This window comes from Semicossyphus pulcher, unplaced genomic scaffold (genome assembly GCF_022749685.1).
Source record: "Semicossyphus pulcher isolate SPU_LCO1_2020_fin unplaced genomic scaffold, fSemPul1.0.p SCAF_40, whole genome shotgun sequence".
In the NCBI taxonomy this organism is placed as follows: domain Eukaryota; kingdom Metazoa; phylum Chordata; class Actinopteri; order Labriformes; family Labridae; genus Semicossyphus; species Semicossyphus pulcher.
In genome coordinates, this window is record NW_027211716.1 from 630,001 (window position 1) to 657,500 (window position 27,500).

General features: G+C 47.3%; 1 protein-coding gene across 1 annotated transcript in view; it reads left to right on the forward strand.

The window, feature by feature from the left end:
• plxnb3 (plexin B3) overlaps nucleotides 1-27,500 on the forward strand; it is an 85,415-nt gene that overhangs the window by 39,725 nt on the left and 18,190 nt on the right. Inside the window, exons 4-24 of the mRNA XM_069680714.1 lie at nucleotides 1,495-2,227; nucleotides 4,213-4,392; nucleotides 4,590-4,718; nucleotides 4,805-4,905; nucleotides 5,645-5,777; nucleotides 6,073-6,232; nucleotides 6,317-6,425; nucleotides 6,565-6,673; nucleotides 6,787-6,903; nucleotides 8,293-8,406; nucleotides 9,493-9,583; nucleotides 9,681-9,850; nucleotides 9,930-10,187; nucleotides 14,295-14,431; nucleotides 16,479-16,655; nucleotides 16,736-16,901; nucleotides 17,058-17,189; nucleotides 17,429-17,533; nucleotides 17,715-17,876; nucleotides 18,704-18,855; nucleotides 21,266-21,366. Of these exons, the coding sequence (XP_069536815.1) occupies nucleotides 1,495-2,227; nucleotides 4,213-4,392; nucleotides 4,590-4,718; nucleotides 4,805-4,905; nucleotides 5,645-5,777; nucleotides 6,073-6,232; nucleotides 6,317-6,425; nucleotides 6,565-6,673; nucleotides 6,787-6,903; nucleotides 8,293-8,406; nucleotides 9,493-9,583; nucleotides 9,681-9,850; nucleotides 9,930-10,187; nucleotides 14,295-14,431; nucleotides 16,479-16,655; nucleotides 16,736-16,901; nucleotides 17,058-17,189; nucleotides 17,429-17,533; nucleotides 17,715-17,876; nucleotides 18,704-18,855; nucleotides 21,266-21,366 (3,536 nt within the window). The remainder of the gene's footprint in view (nucleotides 1-1,494; nucleotides 2,228-4,212; nucleotides 4,393-4,589; nucleotides 4,719-4,804; nucleotides 4,906-5,644; nucleotides 5,778-6,072; nucleotides 6,233-6,316; nucleotides 6,426-6,564; nucleotides 6,674-6,786; nucleotides 6,904-8,292; nucleotides 8,407-9,492; nucleotides 9,584-9,680; nucleotides 9,851-9,929; nucleotides 10,188-14,294; nucleotides 14,432-16,478; nucleotides 16,656-16,735; nucleotides 16,902-17,057; nucleotides 17,190-17,428; nucleotides 17,534-17,714; nucleotides 17,877-18,703; nucleotides 18,856-21,265; nucleotides 21,367-27,500) is intronic.

Consider the following 27,500-nt stretch of genomic DNA (forward strand, 5'->3'; position numbering starts at 1 on the left):
GTTAGTCAGAGTGGAGCGAGTTGCTATGGTGCTGGATTTGGTGGAGATGTAAACCTGGACGTTGTGATGGAGGAGGTGCAGTTATTGATGATGATGAACTGTTGTCTGTTGATGAGGTATGACCTGAGCCAGGAGAGGTGGGAGAAAAGAATGGAGTGGTTGATGGTGTCGGAAGCTGCAGTGAGGTCGAGCATGATCAGGATGTTGAGGAGGAGAGTCAGAGGAGAAGAGGAGATTGTCGGTGACTTTAAGGAGGGCTGTTTCTGTGCTGTGAGCGGAATCCAGATTGAAAAGGTTCAAACAGTACATGTTCCAGGATTTTTGACAGAAAGGGGAGATTGGAAATGGGTTGGAAATTGTTCATAATATCAGGGTTGAGTCCAGGTTTTTTAAGGATGGGGGTGACAGCAAGTTTGAGGGGTTGAGGTACCAGTCCGGAGCTGAGAGATGTTTTAATGATTGCAGTGATAAGTGGAGAGCTGGATGGGAGACAGGCCTTAATGAGAATGGATGGGATGGGATGAAGAATGCAGGTGGAGCTTCTCATCCCTGTGGTGAAATTAGGGAGCTCCAGTGGGGACAACGGGGAGAACTGAGACAGAGGCTGGGAGGGCGGAGGGGGGGGGCAGGTGAGGGGGTTGAAGGAGCGGGCGAGACGGACAGGTTGCTGTCGATGAAAGAATGACAGGAAGGAGTTGCCCTTATCTACTGTGAAGGATGCGGAGGTGTTGTCGGTGGGTTTGAGAAGTTTGTTTATTGTGAAGAGAGTCTTGGGGGGTTTTGGAGCCAGAGTTTATGAGGGGGGAGCAGTAGGTGGACCGGGCTGTGTTGAGAGCGTTCTTGTACTGTTGCAGGTAGTCTGAGTAGGCCTGGAGGTGAGTTCAGGAGTGTACCATGGAGCTGAATGTGTAAAGGAGACCGTTTTGGTTTTAATAGGAGCCAGCTGATCAAGACAGGAGGAGAGACTGCTGTTGTAGTAGATGACAAGATCAGTGGTATTACCAGAAAGCGGGGTTAGATATTTGAGAAGAAGACGCCCGCTGCCTGATGTTTTTTCCCCAAAGAGAAGCTTCATCAGTCGTACTCGTTACTTCTCCATATGGTCTCAGAGCAGACCATCATCATGGCTGCGTCTGTGCCAACATAACACAGATACAATTCACTGTCAGACTCTTTGAACAGGTTATAAACTGGCCAATAATATCATTATTAGACGGGCTGCTAACACCTTGTCTTTTCTCTTTGTAAAGACTGGATACTACAGGTCAGAGTGCTGGATGCTGGAGTGCTGACTCGACTTGGGACTTGACTTGTCTTGATATAACCTGTGATTTGATTTGACTTGCCGCAGAAAAAATGACTCTAGACTTGCTTGAGACTTGGACCAAATTACTTGAGACTTACTTGGGACTTGAACAAAGAAGACTCCCAACACTGCATATTAGCATCTTGTTAGCCTGGATTAGCATAAAAAACTGGTTTCTTCTCCTGCAGGAGTCTGTCTAACATCTCTCAGCTCGTCTATTTGACCTCTAACCCCGTCGACACACAGTACGTCGCTGCCAATGACCCCCGAGTCTCCACCGTTGCTGTGGTGATAACCACAGAGAACAGACAGGAGGGGGGAGGGGCCAGTGGCCTCCTGCGTTTGATGCTGGTTGGTCGAGGCTACACCAGCAAAGGTCCTGGTGACATCCCACCAATCACGACCCGGCGTCTCTACCCGGTGATCCCGCCCCGCCGGGCATTCTCTCAGGAGGAGGAGCTCGGTAAACTTGTTGTAGGAAGCTACTCTGAGTACAACAACCACTTTGTGAAGGCAGTCGCCCACGGCAACCATGTGTATTTCCTGTTCTCTCGGCGGGACATGTGGCACAGGAAAGAGTACCGCACGTACGCTTCGCGACTGTGCACCTCCGACCGCAGCTTCTACTCGTACGTGGAGGTGCCGCTGCTGTGCCGCGGGGGCTACAACCTGGCTCAGGGGGCGTCGCTAGGAAACCACTCAGGTGAGCCTGCCCTGTTCATCGTCATGGCAACAGGACAAGCATCCACGCCTGTAGCAACCGGTCGCTCAGCGCTGTGTGTTTATGGGATGGCAGAGCTGGACAGCATGCTGCGCAGAGCACAGGAAGTGTGTTACACGAAGGGCGGACAGGGAAGCAGCGGACAAGAAGAGGCCTACATTGAGTATGCTGTGTCGTCCAAGTGTCTGAAACTACCAAAGGTACACACGCACACACACGCTCACACACTGCATGCATACACACACACTCTGTATGCATACACAGGGGGACGGGCACAGTCACATGACGAGAGCACAAAGACCTTTTATTCTCGCTGTCATAAAAACAGGAAGTTGTCAGCGCTGACATCATTAATGATTTAAACTCAATAAATTCAAAGTTGATAAATGATCACTGATCTCTCGTCAACCGCCAAGTGGGACATCTGATGACATCACAGCTTACATGTAATGACATCACAGATCAGCTGAACCTCTCACTGCTGACCTTAATACTGTGTGTGTTTGTGTGTGTGTGTGTATGTGTGTGTGTGAGTGTGTGTGCATGTGTGTAGATTATCTTCAGCAGCTGGATTTATCATCAGACAGCTGTCACTCAAACACACAGCTGCTATGAGTGATCTGACCCACATACAAGACACACACACACACACACACACACACACACACACATACACATACACACACACAGTAATGTAAAACAACCTGAGGAGTTTTTAGGAAACATCAACACAAAGGTGAAACTGCTCTTTGAGTACACAGACTGTTCAGTACTGCACAGTCCTTTAGAGCAGGGGTTCCCAACCTCCGGTCTGCGGACCGGTACCGGGCTGTAGGTTGTTCAGCACCAGGCCGCGAAACCCAATAGGTGTCAGTGACATTCCAAACATTCGCAGAATCAGAACTGTTGAATGGGCTGTGTGAAGTGTGCAACCGCACAGGGCCTCGCGCCTCTAAAGACACTTCAAAAGTCGCCTAATTCAGCTGGAAAAACCGCAGACCTGGCAACCCTGGCTCCGCATCCCATGAAACTTTTATCATGAAGCCTGATGCCCCTCTGAAGCTCTGTGTTTATCAGTGAAATATATGAACTACACAGCATATGGGCGTATGACAGCCTGCGGAGACGGAGTTTATACTTTAACTGTGCGCAGAAATACGGACGGATCGCAACGTTATCGTTTCAGGTATGAGCATCAAACACACACAGGTCTGCGTCGTATCTACTCCTCTCCTAACGGCTGTCTCCTTCCCGCACGGCGTGATAATTCTGATAAACTACGCATGGATCACCTCCTGCTCATCTCAGTCACAGCGTGTGAAGACGTATTTTATGCTTTATAAAGCGTTTTCACGGAAACACGGGACCGATCACAACACTATGAAGTCAGGGGCAGAGCCTGAGAGACACACAGATCAGTCACTGCGCTGCATGATTACAAACTGCTCACTGCTGGATCACATTATAAACTCAGATAAACTGCTAGGATCACACTATGGATCATGTGGATCGCGCCGTCCCTCTCGTTGGCTCGCCCCATGTTAAAAAAAAACAGATGCAGTCTCCTCACTGAATAAATACAGATATGATCAGTCTGTGTTTACGTGCGTGTGCCCGTGATTTATGCGCATGCGTGTCGAACCCCCCGTCCGTCCGTCATAAATATTATTGCTACTGTCTGGTCCGTGTAGTCAGAAAGGTTGGGAATCCCTGCTTTAGAGAACTTCTAGTCTTGTCACGTGGGCTCGTCGTGAGGCCTCAGTCAGAAGTCAGTGACTTCACTTGAAATGACTTTGCAGGTTTGGAGCATGCTCAGTACAGATTTCCTCTGGCTCCCTCAGACTCAACAGATGTTTTTGGACTGAATAGATCTAAAAGTGAAATAAAAAGTTAAAACACTCAGAAACATTTATTCATCACTGTATATGTGTGTGGGATGTTCTCCGTCAGCTCCTCTATAGTTTTCATTTTGAGCTTCAGGAGCACTACTGTTTAGATCTGCTCCTGTGTTCACATTTTAAACACTACAGACATCAATGCGCACTCCTGCAGCCCCTGTCCTGTTCTCCAGGAGTCCCCAATCACCATAGCAACCGTATCCACACACGCGCAATGTATGTGTGATATACTGTATAGGGTTATGGTAAACCAAACCTAACTCTCTCTCTCTCTGTTAATGTGTAAGGACTCTCTCTCAGAGTACCCTTGTGGGGGGGAACACACCCCCAACCCCATCGCCAGCGCTGTACCACTACCAGCCACGCCCACCTTCACCTCCACCACCCAGCTCACTGCTGTCACCACGGCAACAGAGGCGGGACATACCATTGCCTTCCTGGGAGACAGAGAGGGACAACTGCACAAGGTGACACCATAAATACTCTGTGCACTTGTACATACACAGTAAATACTGTGTTTTTGAAGTGTGTTTATACAGTGTGTGTTTATTTAAGTATGTATGTAAAGTATACGTACAGATACTTAAGGTTGTAAAGTAAAAATATGTCACAATCACTCATCAAAGTACAGATACCTGAAACCACCTGTTCCTGTGTGTCTCAGGTGTTGGTGCGTTCTGATTTGTCAGGTGATCTGTACGGCAGTGTGATGGTGGACACTGGAAACGGCATCAGCGCTGATCTCCTATTGGACAAGAACCAGCAGCACATTTATGTTTTAACCACTAGCAGGGTGAGAGGAAGACTACCTGTCTGTCTGTTTGTCTGTCTCCGATGTAAACAAACTGACATGATGTGTTTCCTGTTTATCTCTCTCAGCTGTCGAAGGTTCCTGTGTCATCCTGTGAGAGACAGACAGATTGTGGAGCCTGTCTGTCTATGAGAGATCCGTACTGTGGCTGGTGTGTCCTGGAGGGCAGGTACGTCTGACATTTCAACAGTACTGCGAAAGTACTGTAACAGTGTATTAGAACTGTAACACTGTAATAGAACTGTAACACTGTAATAGAACTGTAACAGAACTGTAACAGTGTATTAGAACTGTAACAGTGTAATAGAACTGTAACACTGTAATAGAACTGTAACAGAACTGTAACAGTGTATTAGAACTGTAACAGTGTAATAGAACTGTAACACTGTAATAGAACTGTAACAGAACTGTAACAGTGTATTAGAACTGTAACAGTGTATTAGAACTGTAACACTGTAATAGAACTGTAACACTGTATTAGAACTGTAACAGAACTGTAACAGTGTAATAGAACTGTAACACTGTAATAGAACTGTAATAGAACTGTAACACTGTAATAGAACTGTAACAGTGTATTAGAACTGTAACACTGTAATATAACTGTAACAGTGTATTAGAACTGTAACAGTGTAATAGAACTGTAACACTGTAATAGAACTGTAACAGAACTGTAACACTGTATTAGAACTGTAACAGTGTATTAGAACTGTAACACTGTAATAGAACTGTAACACTGTAATAGAACTGTAACACTGTATTAGTACTGTAACAGTGTATAGGAACTGTGACCCTGTATTGGTACTGTAATAGTGTATTAGTACTGTAATACTATATTAGAACTGTAATAGTGTATTAGTACTGCAGAAAGTACTTCAGCTGTCAATCAAACGTCTGATGTTTATTTTCAGGTGTTCTCGTAAACTCGAGTGTCGGCGTCACAAGCAGCCCAACCATTGGCTCTGGAGCTTTCAACCGACCAATCAGTGTGTGATGGTGCAGAGCCTGCAGCCGGCCAATCAGAGCAAAGATGAGCAGACTCAGGTAGAGTTCATCATGTGACTTAATGTGGCTGCTGCCACCTGGTGACACTCAAACATCACTGAGCCGGCCAGTCAGCCAGCCAGACAGCCAGGCAGACAGACAGACACTTTAGATCTGCACACTTTGATTAAACTCATTTTTGGCCACTCAAAGGAGCTGTACCAAAACTGCTCCAGGTGACCTCTGTGACCTCTAACAGCTCAGACGTTGTGGCAGAAACAGACACACCTGCTAGGTAGGAGCTCCAGGTGAACTCATGGAATCAGCGCTGTTTGTTTTTGTGTACATCTCCAAGGTAACGCTGGCAGTCATCCAGCTCCCTGCCCTCACAGAGGCAGAGTCTTTGTCATGTGTGTTCGGGCTCCTCCCACCTCAGCCAGCTATTGTCATGGGAACCAGCATCACTTGTCAATCACCTGCTCCAGAGCTCCTCCCCCCCATGCCAACAGGAAGGGGTGAGTAAACAGCTGTGATCTTCCAATTGGAAAATAAATGCACATCAGGATGCATCACTTCCTGTTCCTGTGACTCACCTCCAGATCACATGATCCTGTCCGTGTCACTCCTGTTTGGTCATGTGATCATCACCACGGGCAACATGACGTTCTATGACTGTGGAGCTGTGAGCCGACTGAACCAGAGCTCCCAGTAAGACTCACGCACGCCATCATCATTAATTAATAACATGCAGAGAGTAATTGTTCACCATTATGAAGATGATGATGAGGGTATGTGTGTGTGTGTGTGTGTGTGTGTGTGTGTGTGTGTGTGTGTGTGTGTGTTGCAGGTGTCTGTCGTGTGTCAGCAGTGTGTGGAGGTGTAACTGGTGTCCTCTGGATCAACTCTGCACTCACAACCAGAGCTGCTCCAACCAACACATCATCCTCAACCAGAGAGTGAGACAGCTGTCTGTCTGCCTGCCTGTTTTTCACCCTCTCTCTCTCTCTGTATCTGTCTCTCTCTCTCTCATCCTGTCTGTCTCTCACCCTGTCTGTCTCTCTGTCAGCAGGACTCTCCTGGCCTGTCTTCTTGTCCTCTGGTCTTTGCTCTGCAGAGTTCTACCTTAGTGCCGTTGGGTCTGAGCAGCTCTGTGGTGCTGCAGGGACGAAACCTGGACGTCTTCACAGTAAGAGACGTTTCATTATCATACTAGTATAAGGGGTCTAAGGAGTCACACAGGGGTCCCAGTGATTACATAGGGGTCACACAGGGGTCTGAATAGTCACACAGGGGTCTAAGGAGTCACACAGGGGTCTAAGGAGTCACACAGGGGTCCCAGTGATTACATAGGGGTCACACAGGGGTCTGAATAGTCACACAGGGGTCTAAGGAGTCACACAGGAGTCCCAGTGATTACATAGGGGTCACACAGGGGTCTGAATAGTCACACAGGGGTCTAAGGAGTCACACAGGGGTCTAAGGAGTCACACAGGGGTCCCAGTGATTACATAGGGGTCACACAGGGGTCTGAATAGTCACACAGGGGTCTAAGGAGTCACACAGGGGTCTAAGGAGTCACACAGGGATCTAAGAAGCCACACAGGGGTCTGAGGAGTCACACAGGGGTCTAAGGAGTCACACAGGGATCTAAGAAGCCACACAGGGGTCTAAGGAGTCACACAGGGATCTAAGAAGTCACACAGGGGTCTAAGAAGTCACACAGGGGTCTGAGGAGTCACACAGGGGTCTAAGGAGTCACACATGGGTCTAAGGAGTCACACAGGGGTCTGAATAGTCACACAGGGATCTGAATAGTCACACAGGGATCTAAGAAGCCACACGGGGGTCTAAGGAGTCACACAGGGATCTAAGAAGTCACACAGGGGTCTAAGGAGTCACACAGGGATCTAAGAAGTCACACAGGGGTCTGAGGAGTCACACAGGGGTCTGAGGAGTCACACAGGGGTCTGAGGAGTCACACAGGGGTCTAAGGAGTCACACAGGGGTCTAAGAAGTCACACAGGGGTCTGAGAAGTCACACAGGGATCTGAATAGTCACACAGGGGTCTAAGGAGTCACACAGGGGTCTAAGGAGTCACACAGGGATCTGAATAGTCACACAGAGGTCTAAGGAGTCACACAGGGATCTGAATAGTCACACAGAGGTCTGAATAGTCACACAGGGATCTAAGAAGTCACACAGGGGTCTAAGAAGTCACACAGGGATCTAAGAAGTCACACAGGGGTCTAAGGAGTCACACAGGGATCTAAGAAGTCACACAGGGGTCTAAGGAGTCACACAGGGGTCAAAGAAGTCACACAGGGATCTAAGGAGTCACACAGGGGTCTGAATGGTCACACAGGGGTCTAAGGAGTCACACAGGGGTCTGAATAGTCACACAGGGGTCTAAGGAGTCACACAGGGGTCTTAGGGGTTACACATGTGCCACACAGAGTCACACGGGGGTCACACAGGGGTCTGGTGATGGATTAGATCACAGTTTATATAATTTCCTAATCTGTGAGTGTGTGCGTGTGTTTGCTTGTGTGTGTGTGTGTGTGTGTGTGTGTGCAGGATGAAGCTCAGTACATGTGTGTTGTGGAAGTTGAAGGAGTCCAGTTCAACCTGACGGCTGCTGCAGAGAAAACTCGTGACAACACACACACCTTTACCTGCAGCTCACACCAGGTAACACACACACACACCAGGTTAATGAGCTAATGCTTATCACTATAAATTTTTCCTGATTCCTTCCTGATTAAGGACTGCAGGTTTTCCATCAGGGAACTTTTGGAGGTACTCCAAGTCCTGTGGTCTTTTTACTGCTGAAGGTCCCTGCTGACAGTCCCTGTTCTTTCAAATAGTACTAGCCCATGGGGGTTGGACCTGCTGCACTACTCATTTCTGATAGGTTGAATTCTTTCCCACGTCAGCAGAACACGATGGAAATATACTTGCTTTTAAGTACTCATTCGTGTGTGCATGATGGCTGCTACGCACTCCCTGCACATGTTTGGTGCGTCGGCTGTACATGTCAAAAATTAACACTACAGTAGGGGCAGTGTTGCAACAGAGGGGCTGCACAGGGTCAACACAGCAGCAGGGACGACAATGGCAGAAAAAAAGAGCTGATAAACCAAGTCTGCAATTATCCACATCTGTTCGATGTGTCATTGCCACTGCTCAGCGACAAACAGGCCTGTCAAAACAACTGGAAACAGATAAGACATTTAGAAGTCGACAGGGAAACCTGCAAAACTAAATCAAACAAGTCCGGGACCGTTTCATCCGTGCACGGAGGAACATGTTGGAGAAACAGAGTGGGGACGCAAAAGTCACCCCTGGCTAAAAGCAAGTAAATCTGCGGCTTAAAAGTTCCAGGGTTAGGGGCGCTGTTTAGCTCAGTTGGTAGAGCAGGCGCCCCATGTACAGAGGCACTGATCGCAGGTTCGACTCCCGGTTTGCTGATCATTTGGTGCATGTCATCCCCCACTCTCTACTCCCAATATTTCCTGTCTATCTTCAGCTGTCCTATAAATAAAGGCAAAGGCCAAAAAAATTATCTTATAAAAAAAAAAAAGTTACGGGTTACTTTTAGTTGAGACGTGGCTTTAATCACATTTGTTCTTTAATAGAGTCGTATTGTTGATGAATCCATTTCACTAATTAAATTAATGAGATGTGAAGCTGAACCTTTGATGTGACTTTAACGTTTACATATTTCCTTCCTCTGTCACCACCTGTCTGCCCGCCTGCCTGTCTGTCTGTTTGTAGTTTCAGTTTTCTGTCAGTCAGCTGCAGTATTTAGCTCCTGTCTATCTGCGCAGAGGAGAGAGACGCATCGACGTCACACCTGGCCTCCGACGTAAGAACTCATCTGTGTGTGTGTGTGTGTGTGTGTGTGTGTGTGTGTGTTTGTCAGAGCAGTTTTCATAGGCTGATATTTGTCTCTAATTATTCAGTCCAGCTGTATGACTGCTCAGCTGGCCAATCAGATTGCTCGCAGTGCCGGGCGGTGCCAGAGGAATATGGGTGCATGTGGTGTCCAGAAGGCCCCACCCCCAGCTGTGTTTACAACCAATCCTGTAGCAGTGTACCTGCAGACACCTGCCCACCTCCTCTGATCACACAGGTGAGTCTCCTCAAGGAAGATGAGTCTTCTTAGTTGTTGTAGAAACATTCAAACCGTTGGTCTACTTGTCTTTCTGCAGGTGCTACCTGTCTCTGGTCCTCTGGAGGGCGGAGTCCTGGTGACAATCATAGGGTCCAATCTGGGGATGAGGTACCAGGATGTGGTGGGCGGAGTCACAGTGGCAGGTGTTCAGTGTCTGCCTCTACCTGAAGGGTACCAGATCTCCACCCAGGTGGTGTGTGAGCTGCAGCCCAGTGGGAGGCAGAGGGAGGGGCCTGTGCTGGTTACCGTTGGAACAACCCCACCTGGAAGGTCCACACAGATCTTTACCTATCAGGTAAGACTGATGAGAGTCCTGGTTGTTCTCTTAGCTCCACAGGAACCAAACGTACAGGCTCAGCACCACAGGAATCATACGCACAGCATCAGGACCACAGGAATCATACGCACAGGATCAGGACCACAGGAATCATAACCACAGGAATCATACGCACAGGATCAGGACCACAGGAATCATACGCACATGATCAGGACCACAGGAATCATACGCACATGATCAGGACCACAGGAATCATACCCACAGGATCAGGACCACAGGAATCATACCCACAGGAATCATACCCACAGGATCAGGACCACAGGAATCATACGCACAGGATCAGGACCACAGGAATCATACCCACAGGATCAGGACCACAGGAATCATACCCACAGGAATCATACCCACAGGATCAGGACCACAGGAATCATACGCACAGGATCAGGACCACAGGAATCATACGCACAGGATCAGGACCACAGGAATCATACGCACAGGATCAGGACCACAGGAAACAGCGACTCCAAGCTGAACAATCCATCTATTTCCAACAGAACACCAGCACCTGAGACAAACGTACTGTTTTTTCTTCCCAGTCTGATGAAATCAACAGAAACACATCACATCCTGAGGTCACCTTACGGCATCCACCTGCAGCGTCAGATTCTGCTCATGAAAACCACAAACTGTGACAGGATCCAGAGACAGACTCAGAAGTGTGACCTTTAACGTTACACTTTTTTAGCTTCATACTCAGGACGTGAAAGTACTGAACTGTCTCTCACAGCTCTTCTGACATCGTGATGATTTTTTTAACTGTCCTTTACATGATTATTTGAACACATATGGAATTTCCTACTCACACCATGTTCCATGTAACACTGCCCCAGTTTGCAAATCATTCTGGGAATGTTCTGTACCCAACCTAGCAGCTTTATTCCTTTATTCGCTTCGTTCATTCTGGTTGGTGTCTACATTCCACAGCGCGCTAGCCGACCGGATCCTGTGTGTGGAGCAGATAAACCCGGACTCCTTATTTATTGTCCTTGGGGATTTTAACAAAGGTGGAGGAGAGGAGAATGTTTTAGATCATTGTTACACCGCAGTGATCAGCGCTTATCACGCCGTCAGCCTTGCTGCACTGGGACACTCTAACCACATCATGATCCATCTGATTCCTGCGTACAGGCAAGATAAAGCTCTGTAAACCTGTAGTGAGGACATCTAAAAAGTGGACCAGTGAAACTGTGGAGGATCTTCAATCGTGCTTAGATTGTACAGATTGGGACGCTTTCAGGACTGCTACCAACAGTCTGGATGAGTACACAGAGGCTGTGACGTCATACATCAGCTTCTGCGAGGACAGCTGTGTGACATCACGCACCACGGTGAGTTACAACAACGACAAGCCCTGGTTCACAGCCAAACTCAGATGGCTGAGGCAGTTAAAGGAGAAGGCTTTTAGGAGTGGGAAACTACACCTTCAGCCAGCCGGTGACAGAAGCTCAGCGTCTGTACTCTGAGAAACTACAGCAGCAGTTTTCAGGGGGAGATGCTGGCTCAGTCTGAAAGGGTCTGAGACAGCTCACCAGCTACAAGCCGAAAACCCCCCACTCTGTTAATGACCTGCACCTCGCCAAAGACCTGAACGAGTTTTACTGTCGCTTTGATAGACAATGGGACAGAACTCAGGAACTTCTCTTCAAGCAACTAAATGTTTCGTGTGGCCCATTCTTGTCTGCGTTTCCACAGCTGCCTTAAGTCCTGGGAAGATTATGCATATCAGGCCAATGATGTATGAAGAAACTGTAAAAGTAACTGCACTACACCGCCAGTCCAGTAGGTGGTGGTATTGCACCTTTAAGCTGGTTTGCCAACCACCATTAACTCTCAAAGAAGAAGAAGGTATCTTCATTTGTGCTACACTACAGTTAGCCTGTTAGCATGGAGGAGATTCAACTTGTGCTTTGTTTGATTGTACTTTATTGCATTGCAAATGGATTGAGCATATCATGGAGAGAGATGTTAACAGGATTTTTAAGAGACAGAACCCCCGCAAAGCATCCGGACTGGACACTCCGGTGTTCACCTCACGAGACACCTGCCATGTGCAAGCCTGCTTCAAGGCCTCCACCATCATCCCTGTCCCCAAAAAGCCAAGGACCCCAGGACTTAATGACTGCAGACCCATCGCCCTGACCTCTGTGGTAATGAAGTCTTTTGAGCGCCTGGTGCTCTCACACCTCAAGGACATCACAGACCCCCTCCTGGACCCCCTGCAATTTGCCTTCATCCTCCAGCATCTGGGCTCAGCAGGAAACCATGCCAGGATCCTGTTTGTGGATTTCAGCTCTGCCTTCAACACCATCATCCCGGCTCTGCCTCAGGACAAGCTCTCCCAGCTTAATGTGCCCGACTCCACCTGTAGGTGGATCACAGACTTCCTGTCTGACAGGAGGCAGCACGTGAAGCTGGGGAAACGAGTCCCTGACTCCAGGACCATCAGCACCGGCTCCCCTCAAGGCTGCATTCTCTCCCCTCTGCTCTTCTCCCTGTACACCAACAGCTGCACCTCCAGTCAAACCTGAAGTTCGCAGACGACACCACCCTCATTGGACTCATCTCTGGTGGGGACGAGTCCGCCTACAGGGGGGAGATCATCTGGTGACCTGGTGTGGTGAGAACAACTTGGAGCTTAACGCTCTGAAGACAGTGGAAATGGTTGTAGATTTTAGAAAGACAGCAGCCACACCCGCCCCCATCACCATCAGTGACTTCACTGTTTCCACTGTGGAGTCTTTCCGCTTCCTGGGGACCATCATCAGCCAGGACCTCAGGTGGGAGCTGAACATTGGCTCCCTCATCAAAAAGGGACAGCAGAGGATGTACTTCCTGCAGCAGCTGAAGAAGTTCAACCTGCCAAAGACAATGATGGTGCACTTCTACACCGCCATCGTTGAGTCCATCCTCACCTGCTCCATCACCGTCTGGTACGCTGCTGCTACTGCCAGGGACAAGGGCAGGCTGCAGCGTATCATCCGCTCTGCAGAGAGGGTGATTGGCTGCAATCTGTCACACAATCTCTCCACAACCTGTACACCTCCAGGAACCTAAGGCGTGCAGGTAACTTTGTGGCCGACCCCTCTCACCCCAGACACAGTCTCTTTGAGACCCTCCACTCTGGCAAGAGGCTGCGCTCCATCAGGACCAAAACCCCCTGCCACAGGAACAGTTTCTTCCTCTCTGCTGCCAGCCTCGTCAACAGTACTTTGTTCATTGTCACTCTCTGTCTGTACGGCTCTGGATACTTTGTTCAGGGAGTAGGTGGGGCGGCTCATCCGCTGTCCTCACCTACGTATGCAGCACGCACCTGCTTTCAAACATGTTGTCATCCGCCTCATAATGACAAACCTGCTGATTCAGACTGGAAGCATGAGCCGAGTGTGACGGCTGCGAGGCGTGATGGCTCCAGCTCGCACCATCAAGGTCTTCACACGGGCTGCGTGTTGGCTGTGTGTCGGCTGCAGCTTCAGCTGGGCTAGTCCTGCCAGCTCTGTCTTTCTATATGAGTTTTAACTTAATAAAGGCCATAAACAATTTGAATATGTTTGCTTTATAAATGTCATTTAGATTTATTAGATACAGGAATGAATGGAGAGGTGTCTGTGCAACTGTAAATAAAAATGAGGCTAATAAAAATATTCATTAATCACTCTTCACTTTACCTGGCTGTTTGCCGTATCCAGGGGTAGTTTTCGGATCTTTGTTTTTAAGGTTTCCGTGCGTTGGTCTTATCAGAAAAGTGTACATTGACCTGATGCCGTCAGCCACATGCCAGGTTTTGACCTAGTCTTGTTATTCTAGTTCTGTGTTTACTGTTCTGCACCAAAATCACCAAAACAAATTCCTTCTATGTGTAAACCTACTTGGCAATAAACCCCAATTCTGATTCTGATTCTGATTTATTCAGACCCCTCACCTGGGCCAGGTCGCCTAGACAGACCACTGGGGTCTCTGCAACAACATGGCTCCTCTCAGACAGTCTATTATTACCTTTGTATATGTTCAACATTTATAAATGTATCCAATCAGGTCCCTCTCTCTACCTCTAACCCCACCCCTCAGGACCCACAGCTCCTGGATCTGGTTCCTGATAAAGGTCCAGTCTCTGGAGGAACCAGACTGACCATCAGTGGACGACAGCTGCTGACCGGACAGAAGTCTGACCTGAGCGCCTTCCTGGGCCCCCAGCCCTGCTACATGTGAGTACTACTTCTACTACTACAACAGTACTACTACTACTTCTACTACTACTTCTACTACTACTACTTGTACTACTTGTACTACTACTACTACTACTACTACTTCTACTACTACTACAGTACTACTACTACTTGTACTACTACTACTTCTACTACAGTAATACTACTACTACTACTACTTCTACTTCTACTACTACTACTACTACTACTACTACTACTTCTACTACTACTACTACTACTTCTACTTCTACTACTACTACTACTACTGCTACTACTACCACTACTGCTACTACTACTACTTCTACTACTTCTACTACTACTACTTATACTACAGTAATACTACTACAGTACTACTCCTGCTACTACTACTACTACTACTACTACTTCTACTACTACTACTACTACTACTACTACTTCTACTACTACTACTTCTACCACTACTACTACTACTACTCCTACTACTACTACTACTACTTCTACTACTACTACTACTACTACTTCTACTTCTACTACTACTACTACTACTACTTCTACCACTACTACTACTACTTCTACTACTACTATTTCTACTTCTTAGACTTAGACTTAGACTTAGACTCAACTTTATTGATCCCTTTGGGATGACTCCCTCTGGGAAATTCAGTCTCCAGCAGCTTATACAGTACAATACAATAGGAAAGAATCAGCACACAGAGGGTAAAAAATAAAGACCAAAATATATATATCTATCTATATAGATATATATATAAAAAGTACAAAATTAGATAACAAAATATATAAAATATACACTCTTAGAAAATATACAAGTAAACAGTGGGTAATTGACCTGGTATTTAGTTCGATTAAACTAAATTAGGTTATTGCACTGTGGTATTAGGTTATTGCACTGTGGTTGAGAGATTATTGCACATTGACAGATTTTTATTGCACATATGACCCTTTGAGAAATAAATAAATATTACTATTGAATAAAAGAAGATAACTACTATTAACTTTGTGAGGTGAATTAGTGGCTACCGCTTGTGAGAGAGTCTGTCCCTGTTACCTCCTCCCCCTAAGTGAGGAGTTGTACAGCCTGATGGCATGAGGGACAAAGGAGTTCTTCTACTACTACAGTACTACTTCTACTACTACTTCTACTACTACTACTACTACCACTACTGCTACTACTACTACTTCTACTTCTACTACTACAGTACTACTTCTGCTACTACTTCTACTACTACTACTACTACCACTACTGCTACTACTACTACTTCTACTACTACTACTACTACTACTACTACTACCACTACTGCTACTACTACTACTTCTACTACTACTTCTACTACTACTTCTACTACTACTACTACTGCTACTACTACTACTTCTACTACTACAGTACTACTTCTACTACTACTTCTACTACTACTGCTACTACCACTACTGCTACTACTACTACTTCTACTACTACTACTACTACCACTACTGCTACTACTACTACTTCTACTTCTACTACTACAGTACTACTTCTACTACTACTTCTACTACTACTACTACTACCACTACTGCTACTACTACTACTTCTACTACTTCTACTACTACCACTACTGCTACTACTACTACTTCTACTACTACTGCTTCTACTACTACTACTACTACCACTACTGCTACTACTACTACTTCTACTACTACTACTTCTACTACTACTACTACTACTATTTCTACTACTACTACTACTACAAAACTACTACAAGACTACTACTACTGCTGGGCAACCAGCTCTGCTGCATGTATTAGTATCAGTAATAGTAGTATTAGTAGTATTATTAGTACTGTAGCTCCTGAAGTGTACACTTAGATCTGACTCATGAATCTCTGGCTCCACCTGCTGGAAACATAAAGAATACAACTGACACTTGTCTCCACCCTCATTTTATCTCCTTGTCTCCTCCCTCCTTGTCGCCTGTGTCCTCTCTCTTCTTGTCTCTCATCTCTCCTCGTATATCTTTGACTCCTTGTCTCTTCTCTCTCTCTTCTTGCCTCCTTGTCTCCTCCCTCCTCTCAGAGCTGAGGAGGTGACTGACACTCAGTATGTGTGTCAGACTGGTTCCAGTAATCAGACTGGTGTGGTTCCAGTTCGGGTTTTTTTCGGTAAGGCAGAGAGAACAGTTCCGGGTGTTTCCTTCCGTTACCTTGACGACCCCGTCATCACCGAGGCCACGCCCGCAGAGAGCTTCTATGCGTAAGAACCTGATCACCGATAATCAATCATCTCATTGATCACATCAACATCCTTACAAGGTGACCACTTCCTGTCCTCAGAGGCGGGCGTGTTGTTGTGGTGACGGGCAGGAACCTAGATGTTGTGCAGAAGCCAATCATTGCAGTGTGGGTCGAGCCTGTGAACGTCCAGAGGGTGAGACGGAGAAGACGATTGGCTCTGCTGACCGCCAGGCAACAGCTCGTCTTTAACAGCACCATGACAACGGTGAGACAACCGGACAATCAGAAGCCAGCTACACACGACAGACAGGGACAAAGGTCATCCTGTCCATCTATCTGTCTATCAGGTGTTAAAGCAATTCTGTCCTGTCTGTCTCTCAGATGACCTGTCTCGCTCTGTCTCCACCTGTCTGTCTCTCAGGTGATGGAGCACTGCTCAGTCCTGTCGTCCTCTCAGATGACCTGTCTCACCCCCACAGTGTCTCCTGAGGTCAAAGTAAAGGGCGTCTGGTTTCAGCTGGACAATGTCAGAGTCCACTATGAGAGCATCAAGGTACCTGTCTGTCTCTCTACCTGTCTGTCTGCCAGTGACTTGCTGTGATGTTAATTGTGTCATAATAAAACGTCGAATTTTGAATGCAGAAATCTAACAGCCAATCACGGAGCACAAAGTCGTCACTTTTTTTTTTACTGTAAGCTAGTTTCACATGACAATTAAATGAAAAACAACTGCTGATGGACAAACATGTCTTTCTCTCCACCTGTCTTTCTGGTCACCTGTCTGTCTCTCAGGGTAAAAGTTTCACTTATTATCCAAACCCGGAGTTTTTTCCTCTGAACCGAGAAGCTCCAGATTCTCCATATCGCTTCAAACCCGGAGGAGTGATCGCCGTGGAGGTAAAACTCCACTTTAAACCAGTTTACACCAGTTTACACTAGTGTAAACCAGTTTACACTAGTTTAAACCAGTTCACACTACTTTACACTGTTACACCGGTTTGAAACAGTTGACACTAGTTTACAACGGTTTAAACCAGTCAGAGACTGACTGGCAGAGTGAAACCTGTCTCTCTCTCAGGGTCAGGACCTGATCAGAGCGATCTCCAGAGGGGAAGTGACGGCACGGCTCGGCGATCAGGAATGTGAGGTGAAGACTCTGGACAACACTCACCTGTACTGTGAACCTCCAGAGACCCAACCGCTGAGTGTGGACGACAGCAACGAGCTGCCCAGCCTCAAGGTCACATATATACACATACACATATACACACTTACACACACATATACACATACACACATATATACACACATACACATACACATACACATAGACACACATAGACACACATGTACACACATGTACACACTTATATACACTGTAGTGTCAAAACTTTCATCTGTCAGAACGTTGGTTAACCACTCCTTTGTGATGTGAGCAGCAGCACGGCTCCTGACTCGTATCCATTAGATGTCTTTCATCCACAGGCTACAATTACTCACTGAAGTCCGGGATTAGCTTGCGATGTCGTTTATTTCGATGTTCTTTTCATCACTCATCCAGCAGAATCTATTTGTAACTAATAACAGTCGTCGTGTGTCACAGTATTTCTTTCTTCTTCATTATGGATATATAAACATAAACTAAAGATGACGGGCAAAAGTTGCAGGCTTCCAAACTGCTCACGCTCATTGTCTTACTCCATCTAGCCTACACATCATCATCACATGCGCAGTAAGCAACATTACACAAATACACATATACACATATACACACATATACACACATAATATATAAAATATAATATACAATATATAAATGTAAATATGTTTCAGTCAGGAACACTCTCATCATAGATCTAAGCATTTATTGCTAAATGGAAACACAGTTATGTATGGTGCTGATGGCTCCGCTCTGTAGCTCCCTGGGGTAGCCGAGCAGCATCACAATGCCAAAGGCCCTGGGTAAACAGAGATGACGTCAGAGCGGGAGTCTTAACGTAGGAATTCATGAATGGCCAGCAATCCAGCAGGTAACAATCCTTCTCTCTCTGCCTGTCTGTCTCTCAGGTGTTCATGGGGAACTTGCAGGTGGATCTGGGATTGGTTCAGTACGACAGTGACTCTCTGCTGTCTCCCGTCCCATTGGCTGCTCAGATCAGTTTGGGGGCGGGAGCAGCTGTCATCATCCTTTCAGTGCTGGTCATCATCCTCATGTACAGGTAGGTCCCAGTCTCTCTGACTCTACCTGTCTGTGTGACTCTACCTCAATCAAATTTTATTTGTATAGCTCCAAATCATAACCAGAGTTATCTCGAGACACTTTACAAACAGAGCAGGTCTAGACCGACTCTTTGTTCTGTTATTTAAAGAGAGGCCCAACATGAATCACCTTGAGTAGCACTTAGCAACGTTCGGCACATTGGCAGAAAAACTTCCTTTAACAGGCAGAAACCTCGAGCAGAACCAGACTCACGCCGGGAACACACCGGATGCCGAAGCGCTGCGAAGTCGTGCGCGAGCCGGAGCACTTCCGTTCACACCAGACGCGCATTTCTCGGCGCCGGTCGACAAGCGCCACTGCTCCTCAGCTGTCGTTTACTCACATTTGGAGCTGTTTTCATGTTTTCATCGTGCTCTCTCTCTCTTGCTCTCTCTCTCTGTTTGCGTGTGTGTTTTGACACCCCGCCCGCACCCCCTATAGCCAGTCCACTTTGTGTCTCTCTCTTTCTTGTGTGTGCCTGTGTGTCTGTGTCTGTGTCTATGTCTGTGTGTGTTTGTGTCTATGTCTGTGTGTGTGTGTCTGTGTGTATCTTCGTCTCGCTCGCGCTCTGTTTAGATACTGACAAATATATAAAAGCACACAAATATAAAATCGTATTTGTTAATTGCGGTGTTTTATTTTGAAAATTGTTTTAATTTTTAAAATTAACCGGATTCTCTCGTTGTTTCATGTGTGACTTCCTGCCAGGATTGACGCGATTGCTCGCGGCTCGTGCAAAAAATAGACCTGACGCCGAAGCGATCGCTGCAGGGCACGAGCCGGCCGCGAGCCGGCCGCGGAGGTGCGCGCCGTGGCGCGCCTGGTGTGGTCGACACAATCGGTTAACATGGGCGCCGAAAGGAAACTGGCTCCGCTTCTCGGCGCTTCGGGGCTATTCGCGGCGCTTCGGCATCCGGTGTGTTCCCGGCGTCATGTTGAACAGCCATCTGAAGAGACTGGATGGGCCGAACATGGGATAGAAGGAGATGCAGGATAGAGACAGGAGCCAATAATAGTGGTAGACTAGGGTGAAGATTAGCAAAATAAATAAATAAATAAATTAGCGAGAGAAGCAGAGTAATGATAAAGGCTGAGGTAATCGTAATTGTAACAGGTGAAGTCAACAGGTCTACTATTAGCATTAGCAGCAACAATAATGACACTATGGGGAAGGCTGATGTTAGTAGTTGTTGCAGTCGAGCAGGTCCACAGCAGCAGGTGGTCTGCAGCAACGATCCCCAGGAACCTTCAAGACAAGGGAGCACAAGAACTCCCGGGAAGATATATGGTTAGTAATGTTAATGGGACCAGAAGATACAGAGTTAATGAGCTGCATTAATATGACAGAGAGAGAGAGAGAGAGAGAGAGAGAGAGAGACAGAGAGAGAGACAGAGAGAGAGAGGGAGAGGGAGAGGGAGAGAGAGAGAGAGAGAGAGAGAGAGAGGGAGAGAGGGAGAGAGAGAGAGAGAGAGAGAGAGAGAGAGAGAGAAACACAGAGACAGAGAGAGAGAAGCTTGGTGTGTCAGATCCCCCCGGCAGTCTAAACCTATAGCAGCATAACTCTGGGCTGGTCCCAGCCTGAGCCAGCCCTAACTATAAGCTTTATCAAAGAGGAAAGTTTGAACTCTTAAAAGAAGAGAGGGTGTCTGCCTCCCGGACCCTGACTGGTAGATTGTTCCAGAGGAGGGGGGCCTGGTAATTGAAGGCTCTACCTCCAACACTACTCTTTTCTCGTTTTTCTGCATCGTGTTGAGACAGGATGTGTCTGATGTTTGTTGTGAAGATGAAAGAAGGCTGTCCTTGATATTTGTTTTATGTGGGAGATGAAGGACATATCCTGATCAAATAGAACTCCCTGCTATCATCCGCGTAACAATGAACATTAATGGAGTGTTTCCTCATGATATTACCCAGAGGAAGCATATATAAGGTAAAAAGAATCGGTCCGAGCACAGAACCTTGTGGAACTCCATGACTAACTTTGGTGTGCATAGAGGACACATCATGAACATTAACAAACTGAGATCGATCTGATAGATAAGATTTAAACCAACTTAATGCAGATCCTGTAATGAACATTAACTGTTCTAGTCTCTGTAACACCTGTCTGTCTGACTCTACCTCTCTGTCTGGCTCTACCTGTCTGTCTGACTCTACCTGTCTGTGTTCTGTTTAAAACTTTATAATTTGTCTTTATTCAACTCTAGAATTTAAGAATGTGAAAGTTTTACAAACAGTTTCCAGCAGGTGAGTTTTTATGTCCCAGCCTTTTCTATTGATTGTTATTTTTTTATTTGTGTGTGTGTGTGTGTGTGTGCGTGTGTGTGTGTGTGCGTGTGTGTGTGTGTGTGTGTGTGTGTGTGTGTAGGAGGAAGAGTAAACAGGCTCTCAGAGATTATAAGAAGGTTTTGCTGCAGTTGGAAACACTGGAGATCAACGTGGGAGATCAGTGCCGCAAAGAATTCACAGGTAAACAAACCATGTACCAAACATGTACAGGTGGTTCAGGGTCCAGTCTGACACTCTGTGCACAGCCATGCTCTGCAGTGCAATGCAGCGAAATTCAGCGCAATGAGGCGCAGTGCAGCACGTAGCAAAGGCCATCTGTAATTGTTAGTTTCCCACCCCAAGTTTAATAGCGGATATACTTGCACACACCTGTGCACCCATATGGTGTGTTAAGGTGCGGTGTTGCCACATTGTTGTCTTAAACAGCATGGACCATCATAGGCAGCTCAACACACTCTGCCAGTTCAATATGTGTGCACCACCGCAGCATTGAAAAGCACTGTTGCTAAGTGCTGCTCATGGTGGATTCATGTTGGGCCTCTCCCTGAAGAACATATGACAGAGAACGGTCTGGACCTGCTCTGTCTGTATCAAATCAAATCAAATCAAATTTTATTTGTATAGCTCCAAATCATAACCAGAGTTATCTCGAGACACTTTACAGACAGAGCAGGTCTAGACCGGCTCTTTGTTAAGTTATTTAAAGAGAGGCCCAACATGAATCACCATGAGAAGCACTTAGCAACATTCGGCACATTGGCAGAAAAACTTCCTTCAACAGGCAGAAACCTCGAGCAGAACCAGACTCATGCTGAACATCTGAAGAGACTGGATGGGCCGAACATGGGAGAGAAGGAGAAGAAGGATAGAGACAGGCAGAGAGAGCAACAACAACATATGTTCTTGTTACATGAACAACAACAGACACAAACTGATGGTTACAATGCCAATAATAGTGGTAGACTAGGGTGAAGATTAGCAAAATAAATAAATAATAAATCAGCGAGAGAAGCAGAGTAATGATAAAGGCTGAGGTAATCGTAATTGTAACAGGTGAAGTCAACAGGTCTACTATTAGCATTAGCAGCAACAATAATGATACTATGGGGAAGGCTGATGTTAGTAGTTGTTGCAGTCGAGCAGGTCCACAGCAGCAGGTGGTCTGCAGCAACGATCCTCAGGAACCTTCAACACAAGGGAGCACAAGAACTCCCAGGAAGATATGTGGTTAGTAATGTTAATGGGACCAGAAGATACAGAGTTAATGAGCTGCATTAATATGAGAGAGAGAGAGAGAGGGAGACAGAGAGTCAGAGAGAGAGGAAGAGAGAGAGAGAGAGAGAGGGAGAGAGAGAAAGAGAGAGAGAGAGAGAGGGAGAGAGAGAGAGAGGGAGAGAGAGGGAGAGGGAGAGAGGGAGAGAGGGAGAGAGAGAGAGAGAGAGAGAGGGAGAGAGAGAGAGAAAGAGAGAGAGAGAGAGAGAGAGAGAGGGAGAGAGAGAGAAAGAGAAAGAGAGAGAGAGAGAGAGAGAGAGAGAGAGAGGGAGAGAGAGAGAGACAGAGAGAGATTTGATTTTTATAAGTAACATTTATTCTAATTAATCTTTTGAAACATTTACACAAATACAGCCATTTTCTTTAAGAACCTGATGAACCCGTCAACAGATGAATAAATACACACTCAGATGTTCACATCAACTCAGGTGAGAAAATAAGCTGGTTCTGTTCTACAGAGCACAAGATGTTTCCATGAGCCCAGATCTGGATGAACTGATCCAGATCCTGCATCTCTCTCTAAAATCTAAAATCGATGGAGATTCGGGCTTTAACCATTCGGGAGAAAAGCAGACACAGATCAATATTTGTCAACTCGTCAATTTTTTTCTTCCTGCTCACATAAATGGCCATCTTTGCCTGTCCAATGAGAAAGTTTAAAAGCTGGCTCTTGTGCTTTGTAGTTTTCTTGTACTTAAAACCCAGAATAAAAACCTGTTTGTTAAAAACCTCTCCAAACTTTAAAACCAGTGAGTCCAGCAAAGAGAAAAGAGGCGACAGGCGACAACAGTCATTGTAACAGTGAAACACCGTCTCTGTTCCAGGACAGAAAGGACACGTGTCCCTCTCTGCCTGGTTGATCACACACAGGAAAGAGTTCACTGCTAAGATCCCGTGTAGCACTCTCCACTGAAGGTCTGCCACCTTCTTAGTCAGAGGAGCTTTGTACAGACTCCTCCACGCAGGTTTTCCATCACCTCTCAGGTTCAGGTGGCGTCTCCACGGCGTGTCCACACGCTGGTTCAGTTTGTCTTTGTGGAGACACCAGACCATCAGTTTGTAGAGAGGTTTGCCCCTCGCTTCCTCCAGGTTTAACCCCGGGCGCTGCTCTGAGTCCACACACAGACCGATCTCTGGGAAGGGGTCGTCACCGTGAGGAGTCACCAGACCCCGACTGTGATCCTCCAGCAGGAGACGCTCGTGTCCGGTGAGGCGGTGCCTCCAGTGCTCCAGGAGCCGGCCAATGGTCCTCACCGATCTGACCCCCAGAGCAGCCGCCAGAGTAGCCGCATCCTCCAGACCAGGCCCAGCAAGATTTATCACAGATCCCAGGGTGAGCAGGTCAGCTCTGATGAACACCTGAAACACTGCTGGACCAGCCCAGCAGGGGGCATCCAGGCGTCCGCCGTGCACCACCGGCTCCTTCAGCAACCAGTGAAGAGAGGCACTTTGGACCGGTCGCTCCTTCACCAGCATTTTCCACACAGTGAAAACTCCTCGATAAAACAGTGGCAGACCCCGAAAGTTCACGCTTTTAAAATCCATTAAAAAGAGAGGCATGTCCAGTTTAAAACCCCTGCACTGCTGCAGGACCAGGTGAGCCAGCGGCCTCCACACCAAGTCTCTGTGTCCGAACAATAGTCTCTGGACAAACTGCAACCGGAAAGCAGCTGCTCTGCTGGCCAGATGAATAAGTCCTTGTCCTCCTTCCTCTTTAGGGAGAAAGAGGATGGCCTGAGGAAGCCAGTGCAGCTTGTCCCAGAAAAAGTTCACGAGAACAGCTTGGACACGACAGAGTAAGTTAGAGGGGGGGTCAACGCAGGCCAGCCTGTGCCACAGAGAGGAGGACACCAGGTTGTTAATGACCAGCGTCCTCCCTCTGTAGGACAAGCCCGGCAGGAGCCACCTCCACTTTTTCAGTCTCCCCTCCACCTTCTCTACAACGTTCTCCCAGTTTTTCATTAAAAACGACTCGTCACCTAAAAACACCCCCAGGTACTTCAACCCTCCCGTTTTCCAGGTGAGCCCCCCCGGCAGAGTTAAGTGGTCTGACAGTTTATTACCCACCATCAGGGCTTCACTTTTACCCCAGTTGACTTTTGCAGATGACATTTTGTGAAAAAAGTCCACATTCTGTTTTAAAATATCAATATCTGTCTGTTTGTTGGTTAAAACCATGATGTCATCTGCATAAGCCGTGACTTTAAAAGTGGAGGGACAGCCTGGGAAGGACACACCTGAGAGCTCTCTCCTGAGCTTGTGAAGCAGAGGCTCAATGGAGAGAGAATACAGCATGCCCGACAGCGAGCAGCCCTGCCTGACCCCCCTCTGGACATTAAAAGGTGCAGCCAGACCGCCATTGATTTTCAGTATACTCGCAATGTCACGGTACAGGACCTGTATCCTGGCTATGAACCCTGGGCTGAACCCAAACGCACTGAGCGTGTGCCACAGGTACTGGTGTTCAACCCGGTCGAAAGCCTTTTCCTGGTCTATAGAAATCAGACCAGTATCCTCAGCCAACGAGCCAGAGACCTCCACAACATGCCGAATCAGAGTGACGTTGTCACTGATGAGCCTGCCGGGCACACAGTAGGTCTGGTCGATGTGGACCACCTCACTCATCACGTCTCTCAGCCTGGATGCCAAAGCCTTGGACAGTATCTTATAGTCCCCACAGAGCAGGGACACAGGCCTCCAGTTCTTCAGCTCCTGTAAGTCTCCCTTTTTAGGCAGCAGGGTTATGATCGCCCTCCTGCAGCTCAGCGGGAGCAGCCCAGTCCTTAGACTTGCCTGAATGACCTCTAACAGGTCTTCACCAATCACGGCCCAGAAGGATTTATAAAAGTCAACCGGGAGACCATCTATCCCCGGCGCTTTCCCATTCTGCAGGCTCATGGCAGCAGCGTACAGCTCATTCAGGGACAGTTCAGAGTCCAGCAGTGTGTTGGACTCCTCCGTCACCTGAGGTAGACCATCATAAAAACGACCAGCCAGCTCTGCGTCCTCCACAAACTCCTTCTGAAACAGCTCCTTGTAGAAGGAGGTGGTGTAGCTCCTGATCGCAGAGCTGTCTGTCACTGTGGATCCACTCTCAGAGCGCAGAGAGTGGATGATCTTCCTCTGACCGTTTCTTTTCTCCAGGCTGAAGAAGAACTGGGAGGGGGCGTCCATCTGAGAGGAGCTCATGAACCTGGACCGAACCAGAGCCCCCTGTGCTGTGATGCCCAGCAGGTTGGCTAGAGCAGCCTTTTTAGCTTTCAGGGCCTCAACGTGCCCCTGATCTCCTGTAGAATCTACCAGACTCTGGAGCTCTACCACCTCAGTCTCCAGGTCACTCAGACAGCGGGCCATGTGCTTGGTGACGTTGCGAGTATACTGTTGACAAAACTGTCTGACCTGGACTTTTCCAAAGTCCCACCAGCGCTGCACTGAGGGAAAAGCAGCCTTGCTTATTCTGTGCGTCTTCCATAAATAAGTAAAAGCCTCTCTAAAACAACGATCCTTTAAAAGCCCAGTGTTAAAATGCCAGTATGCACTGGTCACCTTCACATTCTGGATAAAAAAGGAGCAGTGAACGAGACAGTGATCAGTAAAACCCACAGGAGAGATAAGACAGGACTTAAAGATGCTAAAATGATGTTTAAAACAGTAAAAGCGATCGAGTCTGGCCAGAGACAGCAGATTATCTCTGCAGTGGCTCCAGCTGTACTGCCTGCTGTCTCTGTTCACACCTCTCCACACATCTTTTAACTCATACGCCTCCACCAGACGCCTGAGCCTGGCCGCTGAGGCAGGGTGAGGCTCCAGGTGATTCCTATCTAAAACTGCATTTTCAGTGCAATTAAAATCCCCCCCCAGGAATAAAAACTCGTCAGCACAACTGTTAAGAACATCACCTAAAACATGTAAAAAACCCATCCTCTCAGAAGCTAAAACCGGAGCATAAACATTCACTAAAACCAGCTTCACATCTTCATATTGCACTTTAACCTTTAGGATATGGCCACACATGATCTCCTCCACGTCCACAGCAGAGGGGGTGAACCTCTGCGAGAACAGCACAGTGACCCCCCCGCTGTTAGACAACTTATGGCTGAGGATCACCTGCCCAGGCCACTCCTTCTTCCAGTCAGCCTCATTGTCACTGTCACTGTGAGTCTCCTGCACAAAGACTATGTCTAAGTGTTTAAAACCCATCAGTTTAAAAAGAGAGGCTCTCTTCACGTCACTTCTTGCTCCATTTATGTTTAAAGACCCAATTTTGATGTCAGCCATGGAGAGGAAGAGACTTAATAAACACACACACAGAGCCAGCACGAGGAGACAGATTCTGGGTTTAGTCATCATCTTCAGTCAGCTGGGCTTTGACTTTGGTCACCATTTTCTTGAGTCTGTACACCTCCTGCTCACTGAAAGCATCTTCTTCCTTTCTCAGACGCACAACAGATTTGACAAACCCTCTGAGATCAGGGAAAAACTGATCTATTTTCACCCTCTGACCTTTAGTTTCCAGGAGAAACTTTTTAATCTTCTCCAGAGAGTAGCACACAATGGACTCCTCCTGTGAAGGAGTCCACTCACACTCCTCATCAGACAGATCCTCCTGCACCTTTTTAGCCTTAGAGCTGCTCTGCTCCTTATCAAGGTTCTTTCTCTTATTACTTCTGTTCAACAGTTCATCCTCACACATGCGTTCATCTATCTGAACATCACTCACAGCGCTGCAGCTCTCGACATTTTCTTTACACTTTTCCTTTTCTGTCTGTTTGGTTTTACCTGCTTCCACACTGCTCTGCACGATTTCTACATGTTTCACTGTCTTACCTTGATCCTGAGTCACATTCAGCTCTCCGTCCTCCATGTCCTCCGCTCCGTCCCGCACCTCCTCCGTAGTCCTAGACGAGCCGAGAAATCCCGACCCGACCGCGGTCCGAGCCGCACCGGACTCGTCCGGCTCAGCCGATGGCCCGGCCGACGGCTCAGCCGAAACGCCGCCCCTCGGTGGACCGGCGCCGTCCGGCGCACCCGCGCCGCCGTAG